The sequence below is a fragment of the Diuraphis noxia genome, unplaced genomic scaffold (assembly GCF_037042655.1).
Source record: "Diuraphis noxia isolate RWA-SAM2 unplaced genomic scaffold, SU_Dnox_SAM2 contig0003, whole genome shotgun sequence".
Lineage (NCBI taxonomy): Eukaryota > Metazoa > Arthropoda > Insecta > Hemiptera > Aphididae > Diuraphis > Diuraphis noxia.
Window position 1 is genome coordinate 52,054,282 of NW_028301713.1, and position 14,226 is coordinate 52,068,507.

General features: G+C 31.2%; 2 protein-coding genes across 2 annotated transcripts; both read right to left on the reverse strand.

The window, feature by feature from the left end:
• Positions 1-5,763: 5,763 nt before the first annotated feature.
• Positions 5,764-9,289, reverse strand: LOC149057519 (uncharacterized). The gene has a single exon (XM_089224662.1). It carries the CDS (start codon positions 9,149-9,151, stop codon positions 5,831-5,833), a length of 3,321 nt encoding a protein of 1,106 aa, XP_089080788.1. The 5' UTR covers positions 9,152-9,289; the 3' UTR covers positions 5,764-5,830.
• A 70-nt stretch (positions 9,290-9,359) lies between these two features.
• LOC149057520 (uncharacterized) lies at positions 9,360-11,065 on the reverse strand. Its single transcript, XM_089223445.1, has 2 exons — positions 9,737-11,065; positions 9,360-9,392 (listed from the first exon to the last, which is right to left on the reverse strand). Exons 1-2 carry the CDS (start codon positions 11,063-11,065, stop codon positions 9,360-9,362), a joined length of 1,362 nt encoding a protein of 453 aa, XP_089079571.1.
• Positions 11,066-14,226: the final 3,161 nt, after the last annotated feature.

Here is a 14,226-nt window from a genome sequence, read left to right on the forward strand (position 1 = left end):
ATTTTCGCATTTTCGACAGATTTCGTAAAAATTTGAACTATTAACGCTTATAAAAAAAATATTGTGACTTACGATTTTTGAAAATTAATTTTCGACCCCCAAAGTATCAACTAGATTCACTAAAAAAACACACATCATTGTAAAATCAAAACATTCATCACTTCGTTCAGAATCTAAAAAAATGCGGGCCATAAGTGCTAATTGACTATACGTGGCTTATATTATCTACGCAACAATAAAAAATCTTCAGAAAAGATGTCTACGAACATTCGAACATAACAGTGATTCATCAAAGCAATTTTATAGATCTAACGTTTTGCAATACACATAATATTATCAGAATCGAAAATATTGCTATCTTCTTTATGGGAGAAAAATGTATTTAGAATAAGTTGGATATTGTGCACGTATGATGTACGAGAATTTTTAGTGCACATTTTACAGAATAGTAAGTTATAAATAGATCACTTCGTGCAGCTTAAAATTGGGGTAAAAGCACATATTATGTACAATTTGCTGTCTAGTCTACAATCAACACTTTGGTTTAATATAAATTAAGGTCTATGGTTCCTTAGGGGGGTAATATACGATTTTCAAACGTATTACCAAAAACTAAATAACTATACAAAATGCAAAACCATAGACCTTCATTTATTTTTATATACATTCATTTATTTTATTTTTTTAACTGAATACAGCTTAAATATTTTATATCTGCTGATCAATCAAATTGGATGTTAAATATAAATACATTGTGCACAGTGGAGTAACCAGGATTATTAAAGGGTAGAGGGTTAAGAATAAAATAAACTAAGTTTTTTACAGTTTATAAATAATACATTTATTAAGGAGAAAAGGCAACGAAAGTGGGAAGTTAAAACTCCATCCCACTCTTTTCTCAACGTCAATGATTGTGTAATGTGTACCTATGTAGGCTATATATAGGTAATAGTAAATTTAGTACGAATATAATATTTAATATAATTTAATGAATTAAATTATCTACTATACTCTGTGGTGGTAAAACATTGGTGTTGAACGGGTAGATTCCCCAAGACCTTATTTTTCAAAATGTATGGTTTAATGACCATTATAAATTATTATATCTTTAATGATAAAGAAGTTCGTATTAAAAGAAATCAGTCAATTTAAATTAACCATCATCTGATAATCATACATTTTAATTGCAAAATTATATAATTATATTTATGTTGAAAACACAGCAAGTTAGCTAGAATGTGCATGTTTGTCATTGGTTCGTTAAATAATGTAATGGGAATAAATAGAGTAAATTACTCAAAAAATATGCAATTGAAAACAATCGTTCTTTGAAAGTTTGAATTGTAAAATTTACTTTGTATTTTATATATATAGCGTTCGGTTTGTTCGATGTATAAAATGTCCTAATTACTCCAATAATATATACGATATATCCAATATCTTGGTTCAAAGCCAATTTTAATGCACCGCGTTGTCGCATAGAAGAAACTGGTAAACGACGTTTTACGTTAACCATAGTTAAATACTTAAATGCATTGGAAAGATTATTTAAATATATAAAAGTAAAGACTAAATTCTCTTACCAGTGAAATAAAAAACTAATAAGCAAAAAAATTAAATTAAAATACATAACTTGAAATTTAATATTTTAATTATATTGTAAAGATATCAAATGATTTAGTTAATATATATAAGTATATATTATATAAAAAAAAATATTTATTGTTTTATTCATAGGAAATATTCTAATATTCCAGTTTGGTACAGCGGCGGATGACTTGGTAATTGTAGTAATATTATAGATGGTAAATTCCAAATTTAATATAAGGAAAATCTTGCCTTGAAGTATTTCGTCAATTTATTTTAAAATTTTGAATTGTAAATTTGTAAATAATATTTGAAATAGAGTAAAACGGATCATACTATATTAGTTTAAATTTAATTTGTAATCGTGAATAAACCGTTTTGTATTACAAGAAATCTAATGAAGAACTAACTACTCAAGCAAGTTCTTACTAAATATTTTGAAAACTTTTAGTTATTACTTATCATTACTTTTTTCAAGTGCGTACTGTAAGCTCCATATTGCAGGCTGCAGCGCCTCACTCATTTACGTTATTTAGGTATGAGGTAGGTTGGTCGTAGGAATCTATTATACTTAAAGTAGACACTAGTTAATATTTATGATAGCCTTGAACAAAATTTTATGCAATTTGATGTTTGTGTGAAACGTAATACATTTTTGAAAATTTAATATTGTTGTGAAACTTTAGCTCATTAGCATAAGTATGTGGATTTATACATTGGCTCTATTTTCTATAATAGTAAATAGTGAATGTTAAAATGTTATTTATAATCTCTATACTATACAGATTAGACAATTAATCTGTTTAATTTATCACTTGTTTTATACACATACAATTCGTATTTCTTGTAGTTTCAATCGTTTTTAATACTTACCATACCAACAAAACAAAGTATAAATAATATATTATTTAACTATATAAATGTGAAATGAAAATTTTTGTACGGAGTAAACTATGGAACTACTAATCAGATCTTCTTAAGTATGTATATAAGCTTATGTGCTAAGAAAAGACAGGACATGACAAATTGAATAAGAAGCCACCCACTGGCAACACTTTGCATGAAAAACGACGAATTAAACACAAATTTTGAATCATATATAATTGGTATTTTTAACGGGCAACGAAGTGCATGGGGATCAGATAGTATTTTATATGATTCATTTAATTATCGATTATCTTAAACAGCTGGACCGATTTGCAATTTGGTATAGAGATGTACAGGGTGATTTTTTTATCATGAACCAGTTAATATCTCGGTAAGTATTAGGAATTTTAAAATAATTTTTTTTTTAAACTTTCTAGGTTTTACTATTTTACACTGTGTTACAATTTTCATAATTTTAACTACCTCCCTTATTAGATAAAACACTATCAACTTTAGATTTTCAAATGGTAATACCTATTTTTAATAACGAAAATCTATAAACATACTGAAAAAAATAATTTTAACGTTTACAGAATTTTATTTGAGTAATTAGTTTGCGACTTATTAATGCTTAAATATTCGTTCAATTTGCTGCTACTGGGCAATTTTACAAACCCAACAGTAAAAACCAGAAGTCAAAATGAAATTTTATCTCAATTTAACAATACCCATAACGGTCATTATCGATAATAACAAGATAGATAAACAATACCAATAAAAAAAAAAAAAAAAAAAAAAAAGGTGTCTTATCATCACTCCCACCCGAACGCCAAGTGTCGGTGAACGACTAGCCAGCAGAAGCGCAGCCTGCTGTATCAGCTATAAAGTATAAAAATAACATTTTAACATTTTACACTTTACCATCATGGTTACAAAATATATCACTGGTTACTGATTCCTGGTATACGATCTTATCACGTATTAGTAGATAGACGATAATAAATGTCGGTAAACCGTTTCTGAAAACATGTGGTTAATCGTTATTCGTTAATGTTAGTTTTCCATTATCAAGTATGGAATATTAATTATAAATTAATTACTATTCTTTGACTGTTTAACCAAAGAAAACGTTTTAAGTAAATACTATGTTATGTCGTTATGTGTATTATTTAAAATATAAATTTAAAGGTTAAGCCAATTATTCCAATGCATACCATACCACGAATAATAATACGTATCTTAATTCGTGATGCATACCTGTTATATTTTTTGATCGTGTTTTAATGTTGTATTTTGGTTAACAAATTTGAATTTAATTAAAAATATACCTCTTTCCAATCAGTAATATTATAAGGTATTTGGGAATCAGATTTCGTACTTTGCCGACACCTTATTTGTATAATTTATTGGTAAGTTCAATCCAAATTTAATATATTAGAATTTTATTTATTTTTTTATTAAATGATTTATACATATTATTGACAAATAATAACCATGGTTCAAATATTTTAATTTTATTTCAGTGGCAATTAGTAGAGTTTATATGATTAATCAAAAAATACAATGAACTATATGACTAGAAAGCTTAATTTGACCAGCAATTAATGCAAATTTACATTGCTTGCTACTGGTATCCGATGACTATAAATTAATATGAAATAAAAGAATAAAATATCCATATTTCTTTACATATTATATTTTAATCTTTAAACAATCTAAACAAATTATTATGTAAGTATGAATTTTTTTTATAAAATAAATAATTTGATATTTATCATAATTTTTGCTTATATTTTAGAAAATTAATTTTGTTTTCTTTCAAATTTCAATTGCAATTTGTAGTACTAACTTTTAATTCAAATATTTATAACAAGATTGGATGAACAAATACAATTTGTTATTGTGGTTAGTCACAGCATAGTACATCTCAACTGATAACTTAATAAGTATGGATAAACAATTTTTTTATACAATAAATCATTTCTATAAATAACTTAATGTTTTTTTTTCAGTTTCATTCAGATGAAAAAAGAAAACAGCGCAGCATCAAGACCGCAACTACTTCTATATTTGTAACATTTGTTGATTGTCACATTAATTGTTAATTTTATGTTTAAATAATTAAGTTAAGTTAAGTTATTGATTTACTATTTTCTATAATTAGGGCTATGGAGTTTTTATTAACCTAAATTGGTAAATTGAAAATTTTTTTTGAATACGGTAGTGCCAGTTTTACGTAATATTAAAAGATTTTTATATCATAAAATATTAATTAAAAATTAACATAATTTCAAAAATAAGTGTAAAATTGAATAATTTTTTAAAACATCCATAGCCCTAAAAATATGTTGCAATCTAGAGTAGATAATACATATAAAGTATGTTTAATGTTCATTTAATTTTTATTAATTTATCTAGGGTAGTGGACATGTTAAGTGTTAATATTTTTTATTAGTTATGACCTTACCCAAATCCTGCAATAACTTGCACTACGGAAATTTGTTCATACTCTAGTAAAATTATTGATAACTAATGTGTTTATTTCCTTAGATAATTTAGTAATGAATTAATGTCCATTAATAATGTCGTTGGCTGTACAATAAAGCGGCCTTCCTTTTATTTTTTCCACATTCGACGAAGCATGACCACATATCCATTTTTTCAGGTATAGAGTAGAACATTGTAGTATTTATATTTAACAGAAAAGTAATATATTTAAAAGTAACTCTGTGAGATGTTAACTCAACGGAGAACAGATAAAATGTGAAAAACCAATAGTACTATAAATGTATGAGATAGATAGGTACCTTTATTTTTTTTATGTGTGTGAAACATGTCATATTCATCATTAAATCAATTATGTTTGTTGCGGAGTGGACTGTAAGTTTCCGATGCTGGTTACTTCGGATATTCAGTTTTAATTAGCAAACTATTTAAATTAATAAATTACACGAAATTGAGCTATAAAACTGTTAAATAAGTTTATTTTTATTATTACGATGGAGAGCCGACATGTCCCGTTCGCTATTTTTCGACGACTAACTAAACTATGTATTTCAAAACTTATCAAAGGCAAATCCGCGTCGGCCCCGCTAGCCGATAACAATATCATTACGGTTTAATCTTTCTTTATCGATAATATTTAAACCGATACGCGACATGCCGCCCGCCTTGAAATATGTTTCAACTAATAATAATTATAACACATGAGTACATGACTAACATAATAACATAATATAATATAATGGATAATAAAAGGTATAAAAAAAAAAATTTATTGTATTTAAATATTAATAATAATACGAATAAAATCATAAACAAATAATTCATATACTAAAAAATCATGAAAAGAATTAATTTATTTCGGCCTTTGAATTTAAACATCATTTCCTTCGAATGGTAGCGGACATAGCTTACGCACTGCCCGTGTCAACTCACCATCAACCGTTTTGACTACCACGGTACGAATGATGTTGTCATCTCCCCGTGTCACCTCCTTCACTCGTCCGATTTTCCACCGTAAGGGTGGCAGATTTTCTTCCCGAATTAGAACTACACTGCCGATGTCTACCTTGGGTCCCTTTTCACTAGCCCACTTTGACCTCTCTTGCAATTGATGCAAATACTCGCGACTCCAACGTTTCCACAAAATCTGTGAAAATTGTTGAACGCGGCGCCAACGGTCTAAACGGTTTACCTGCGTATTTGTTTCATCCCGCTCTGGTATAGACATTAGGGAGTCTCCGATTAGGAAATGAGCTGGAGTGATATATAATAAATCGGAAGGATCAGAGGACAAAGCCGTTAAAGGCCGAGAATTTAGACACGCTTCTACCCTGGTGAGTATAGTACATAACTCTTCGTAGGTTAAATAAGATTCGCCTAGTACACTTCGTAATAATGATTTCATTGACTTAACCGCTGCCTCCCATAATCCACCAAAATGAGGCGACCGGGGGGGAATAAATTTCCATTGTACTCCTATTGTAGCCAGGTCAGATTGAACGATCTCTTGATGCCCTTGATCTCGAAAAAGTTGATACACCTCTTTTAAATGCCTGTTTGCTCCTACGAAGTTTGTAGCATTGTCAGAATAAATCGTAGCACATTTACCTCTGCGATCAAAAAATCGGTTCAATGCATTTAAAAATGACTTAGTACTCAAATCTATAACGACCTCAATATGCACCGCCTTAGTGGCAAAACATACAAATATACAAACATATCCTTTTGTCGCGGGTGCATTTCGCCTTAAACTTTGTTTTACCATTATAGGCCCCGCGAAATCGACACCGCAGATTTTAAAGGCACGAGATTGTGTTTCTACACGCTCTCTAGGTAAATTGCCCATGATTGGCTGTACCACGGTAGGTTTCATTCGAAAACATTTTACACAACGGTACACGGTCTTTCGAGCTATGTTTCGGGCATTAAGTGGCCAATATTGCAGCCTTATCGATGCTAACATTGCCTGCGGACCTCCATGTAATAACTGCTCATGCTCCCGTCGAAACAACAAATTAGTGTACGCGGAATCCTTTGGTAATACTATGGGGTGCCTTTGAAAAATACCTAATGATACTGCATTCTTTAGCCGCCCGCCCACACGTATTAATCCATCTTCGTCGAGAAACGGTCTCAATCTGAACAACTTGCTTTTCGACGATACCTGACCATTTGCCGAATTTAATTCATTTAACTCTTTTTCAAAATAGTCCTTTTGTACTCTAATTAAAAGTCGCAAATTTGCATTATGTAAATCAGTGGTTGTTAAGACTCCGCACTCTGAGTTTTTTGGTTCTTTTATTTTATTATAAAAACGCACGCAATACGCAGTAATTCGTATTATTTTATTCAACGACGAATACTTGTCAAATATAGAAAATTTATCCGTGATAATACCGGAAAATTCTAATACGTTTTTTTTCTCAGGAATATTTTTATTATTTAATTGATGGTTTAACCACTCCTTTTTTGACGGCCAATCTTCTTTATTTAAACACAACCATTTTGGGCCAAACCACCATAACTCCATAGCCGAAATTTGTGACGCATCACACCCGCGCGATATTAGATCAGCCGGATTGTCGTGTGTACTAACGTGTGACCACTCACTAGCGCAAGATAAATCTTGAATCTCTCCCACTCTGTGGGCAACAAATGTTTTCCACCTAGTGGACGGTGACGAGATCCAAGCGAGAGTAATAGTAGAATCCGACCAAAAATATTTCCTCTCGATTTCTAGTCGTAATTTTGGAATTACACATTGCTGCATACGAGCCAATAGTAACGCAGCGCATAGTTCCAGTCTCGGTAATGATATCGTTTTTAACGGTGCGACCTTAGATTTGGCGCATATAAGTCTCACTGTGTGTGTACCCACTTCATCCGTACTGCGTAAATATAAACATGCGCCATAAGCCTTTATCGACGCATCCGAAAATCCATGAATTTGTATATTTATAATTTTATGCTTACCAATCATCATACGCGGAATTACTAGTTTATTTAGTAGTGGTAAACATTTTTTGTATCGTAGCCATTCGTCAGATACGTCTTTCGGTAATTGTTCGTCCCAGCTTACCCGTAACTGCCATAAATTTTGTATAAATAATTTAGCTACTATTACAACTGGACCTACTAAACCGAGTGGGTCGAATATTGTAGATATTTCGGACAATATTTTTCGTTTGTTTATAATTTCCGTACTTTCAACGTATTCGCTTACTTTATATCGTAATACGTCGTCGCTCGGCTCCCAGAATAGGCCTAGTATTTTTGTTATCGCACAATCGAAAACACGCACATCGTTACCCGCACCGTTGTCACTGACCGACATATTACTATTTATAATACTAGGGTCATTGGACGACCACTTACGTAGCTCGAAACCCGCTTGTTTTAATATTGACATTATTTCATGTTTTAACATTATAGCTTCCTCTTTTGTTGAAGCGCCACTTAAATAGTCATCCATATAAAAATCCCTTTTTATGGATTCACGCGCCCGTAGGTAATCGTTTCCTGTATCAGCTAATTTTTCTAAGCAAGCTGTTGCTATGAAAGCTGCAGGTACCGTACCGTAAGTTAATGTGGTAAGACGATAAACTTGTATTGGCATTTTTGGATCGGCCCGCCACAATATACGCTGATAATTACAATCTTCGTTCGCTACCTTAATTTGCCGGTACATTTTTGTGATATCGGCTGATAATACATAATTATAGGTACGGAAACGCGCTAGTATGTATAGTAATTCGTCCTGCAAAACTGGCCCTTTTAATAATAAGTCGTTCAAGCTGTTGCCAGATTCTGTCTTACAGGACGCGTCAAACACCACCCGCACCTTAGTCGTCGTGCTATTTTCATTTATTACCGCGTGATGTGGCAAATAACACTTATTTTCCTCTTCCTCACCCTCTTCTTCAATTACCCGTTCCATATGCCCTAACGCTTCATATTCGTGCATAAATTGCGTGTATGCTTCGCGTAGTGGTCTATTATTTCGGAGTCTATTTTCGGTCGCCACCCACCGACGCCTTGCGATCTGATACGATTTTCCTAATGTAGACGCGTTATTAGTATTTTTAAACGGTAAACGGATAACAAAACGTCCGTTTTCGTCCCGTTGGACTGTTTCGTCAAAATGAATCCTACACATTTTCTCTTCTAATGTTAAAGGTGGGCCCGTCTCCATTTTTTCTATACGCCAAAACTTTGATATTAAATTTTCAAAATGTAAGTCATTTTCCACACACGCTGCGTGCGTTACGCTACTTGTTTCCTTACCGCTCTTTCTCAAGACCGGTCCAGCTACCACCCAGCCGAAACGTGTTTCTTGAAATATCGGTCCGGCAATGTGCTGTTTAATTTGGCCGGCACATATTATTTCAAAGAAATGTTTGTTACCCAATAACAAATCTATTTTCTGCGGGCGTCTAAATAACGGGTCCGCGAGATTTATATCATTGGGAGTTACGCAATTTTCCACCTCCTTATTAGGCATACAATGTGTGATCTTTTGTACGACTAGGCAGGTCAATATTAAATTGAAACTATTATATCGCGATGTGATTGAAACATTTACAGCGCGCGTAACCGGTTGTGTTATCCCACCGACTCCCATTACTGTGTGCTGCACTTGGTACCTTTTTAATCTTATATTTTGAACCATATTTTCGGTAATTAAATTGCACTGTGAGCCGGAATCTAACAATATACGGCATTCGACGTTTTCACCGCTGGCATTGTGTATATGCACTACCGCTGTTGATAATAATACCTGCTCGTCATTTTGTACCAGCGTATGAGCACTTATTGATGACGATGCCGTCGACGTGCTTTCTTCCGCGTTTTCAGTTGCTTTTTTAATACCCTGTTCTGCATTTTTATTTTGCACTAAATGCAACAATGTATTATGCGGTTTCGAACACTTGAAGCAATATTTCGCAAAGCACTTTTTATTTTCGTGCTGACGTAAACAAATCTTACATAATTTCAATTCAGTTACTTTATTTATTCTTTCTTTTATCGGTAAGGCAATTAACGTTGGACATTTATAGATAGTGTGTGGCAACTGACACACGTAACACTTTAAACCCGCACTTATCATTAAAGACAAAAATTGATTATTATATTTGTTCGATTTGCCTTGTCCTGTCGATCCGTTACTAATAGCCCCTCGCGTACTACTATGTACGTTTTTCGTTGATTCGATGGCTTCTAATATTTTAAATCGATTTTCCAGGAATTGCATTATCTCTGAAACATCGGCAATTCTGTCCTTAGGGCTTCCCGCCTCCCACTCTTGTAACGTTTTTTTTTCTAATTTGGTACTAATTAAATGCATTAATAACGGGCCCCAACTTTCCGGATCTTGATCTAACGCCTCTAGAGCTCGCATGTGACCTGACAACGCATCAAAAAAACATCTAAGTTTTATTGCCGAGTCACTCTGCAGCGCATCCAACTCAAATATTGCTCTCACGTGGGCTTGTATTCGAACCTTTTTGTTATTATATCTCGCACACAGAATGCTCCACGCTTTTTCATAATTACTTGCCGTTGTCTCCAAACATCTTATCGAGTTAGCCGCCTCTCCTGATAGCGCTTCGCGCAAATGAAAAAACTTTGATACGGGTAATAGGTCCGGGTGCGTATGTACTAGCGCCGTAAATGTATCATAAAACGACGCCCATTCTAAATAATCTCCATTAAAAACAGGTACCTTTAATGCCGCCAATTTCACTTGCGGTGCCATACTGATTTTCCCTATACTTCTTTCGCTCGCCATCGCCATATCTCCTCGTTCAGAGGTAGTCTCTTTTACCATTCCTGGAGACATAATTTTATTTGCTTCTACTATCGCTTTAAAGTATAGATCCTCGAACTCTTTACGATACTCCGTATTTTCGCTTAAAATGTTTATATCCTCCGACAATTCAAGTGCCGTTTGAACCTGGTCAAATTCATGCCAAACTTCTTCAATTTTTTCTTTTCTTAACGATACTTGATTTGGATCTAATTCTTCACTTTTTAGGTAAGTCAAGAATCTCGTAATTGTGCCTTTTAGTTGGCCGCGTCTTATCGTGAAATTTCTTTCTTCACCCATATCAATTATTACCGTTTATAATTTATATTACGGCTGAATATAATATTATCTCGCTTATTACGTTAAACCTGTTGGCTGCTATCTGCGTTTATTCGACCTGCTTTACGCACTACGTACAAGCTTTTTTTTTTTTTTTTTTATATATACTCACTAGGTGAAACCCAAGGAAATTTTACACAGGAATTATTTTTAATCTGAGACTCTTACCTTTACGCCAGACGTTGATTGACAATTTTTCTCGAGAGGCCCAGCTATTGCTTGGGAAACTTGATCGTCGCTGAGGTTATTGATTTGCCCCTTTTTCGCCATCCACAATACATCATATAAGCCGTATTACTGTACTTGCCAGCTGCCTGCACGCCACTATGGATGTTATTTATATTGTTTTCACGATTTTCGAAATATACGAATATCCGATTTATTTAGCTCGTAAAAGCCACGTAACAATTTTACTACGCATATGCGACTCACAATTTTATTTTACCCGCAGTTAACTTTGTAACTTTAACTTTCACACTATACTCGATTAACGACTAAAACACGACATACGCTTTGCTAACCAACACTGAATATCCGGGTCGATGGACCAAATGTTGCGGAGTGGACTGTAAGTTTCCGATGCTGGTTACTTCGGATATTCAGTTTTAATTAGCAAACTATTTAAATTAATAAATTACACGAAATTGAGCTATAAAACTGTTAAATAAGTTTATTTTTATTATTACGATGGAGAGCCGACATGTCCCGTTCGCTATTTTTCGACGACTAACTAAACTATGTATTTCAAAACTTATCAAAGGCAAATCCGCGTCGGCCCCGCTAGCCGATAACAATATCATTACGGTTTAATCTTTCTTTATCGATAATATTTAAACCGATACGCGACAATGTTTTATATTGATATGTAGGTATACATATAGGTATGTAACTTAGATAACTAAAATTAAATAAATTTGGAAAACCCAATGCTTTATGTTAAGAAGATATTATGTTGTATATTTTGTTAATTTATTTAAGTTTATTATTTGTTAATTATACATAATACATATGTGTTTATTTAATATAATTTATATTTCTATATCAGATTGACGAGTAAATAACAAAATAAATATTTTTTAAAAACAGTATGGTGTATTTTAATTTCTATAGTAAATGATTATACTAAACAGATAACATATATTCATTTTAAAACAAAGTAAATAAACAATTTCTATGTATTTAGAAAAATAATTTATAAATATGCAGATAAAAATGTATTACTTATGTACTTGGATTCAAGATTTAGAGCCAAGACTAAAGTAGTTAAAGGTCTATTCACACATTCCTTTTTTTTTTTTTTTTTAAGTTATATAATATGTTTACAAAGCTCCTGTCATTTAAGGTTTTCATTTCATTAAAAATAAATAATTACAAATCAATCTGTGTATACTAAAAAAAAAAAAAATAGAATAGGTAAGTCATTTTGATTACATGTTTTGTGCATTGAGGAAGTGAGTCAATCTGATGCGAGGCTATAGGCCCAGGGCCTGTTGTTCATAGTGCCTACCCGACTTTCCATTTATAAATATTAAATATTCAGGGATATTTTTTTTATATAGTGTATAATTTGCATTTCATATTAAAAATAACTTGTGTAGTTGTGTGTGAATAGACAAATAATGGACATTAATTCATTACTAAATTATCTAAGGAAATAAACACATTAGTTATCAATAATTTTACTAGAGTATGAACAAATTTCCGTAGTGCAAGTTATTGCAGGATTTGGGTAAGGTCATAACTAATAAAAAATATTAACACTTAACATGTCCACTACCCTAGATAAATTAATAAAAATTAAATGAACATTAAACATACTTTATATGTATTATCTACTCTAGATTGCAACATATTTTTAGGGCTATGGATGTTTTAAAAAATTATTCAATTTTACACTTATTTTTGAAATTATGTTAATTTTTAATTAATATTTTATGATATAAAAATCTTTTAATATTACGTAAAACTGGCACTACCGTATTCAAAAAAAATTTTCAATTTACCAATTTAGGTTAATAAAAACTCCATAGCCCTAATTATAGAAAATAGTAAATCAATAACTTAACTTAACTTAATTATTTAAACATAAAATTAACAATTAATGTGACAATCAACAAATGTTACAAATATAGAAGTAGTTGCGGTCTTGATGCTGCGCTGTTTTCTTTTTTCATCTGAATGAAACTGAAAAAAAAACATTAAGTTATTTATAGAAATGATTTATTGTATAAAAAAATTGTTTATCCATACTTATTAAGTTATCAGTTGAGATGTACTATGCTGTGACTAACCACAATAACAAATTGTATTTGTTCATCCAATCTTGTTATAAATATTTGAATTAAAAGTTAGTACTACAAATTGCAATTGAAATTTGAAAGAAAACAAAATTAATTTTCTAAAATATAAGCAAAAATTATGATAAATATCAAATTATTTATTTTATAAAAAAAATTCATACTTACATAATAATTTGTTTAGATTGTTTAAAGATTAAAATATAATATGTAAAGAAATATGGATATTTTATTCTTTTATTCCATATTAATTTATAGTCATCGGATACCAGTAGCAAGCAATGTAAATTTGCATTAATTGCTGGTCAAATTAAGCTTTCTAGTCATATAGTTCATTGTATTTTTTGATTAATCATATAAACTCTACTAATTGCCACTGAAATAAAATTAAAATATTTGAACCATGGTTATTATTTGTCAATAATATGTATAAATCATTTAATAAAAAAATAAATAAAATTCTAATATATTAAATTTGGATTGAACTTACCAATAAATTATACAAATAAGGTGTCGGCAAAGTACGAAATCTGATTCCCAAATACCTTATAATATTACTGATTGGAAAGAGGTATATTTTTAATTAAATTCAAATTTGTTAACCAAAATACAACATTAAAACACGATCAAAAAATATAACAGGTATGCATCACGAATTAAGATACGTATTATTATTCGTGGTATGGTATGCATTGGAATAATTGGCTTAACCTTTAAATTTATATTTTAAATAATACACATAACGACATAACATAGTATTTACTTAAAACGTTTTCTTTGGTTAAACAGTCAAAGAATAGTAATTAATTTATAATTAATATTCCA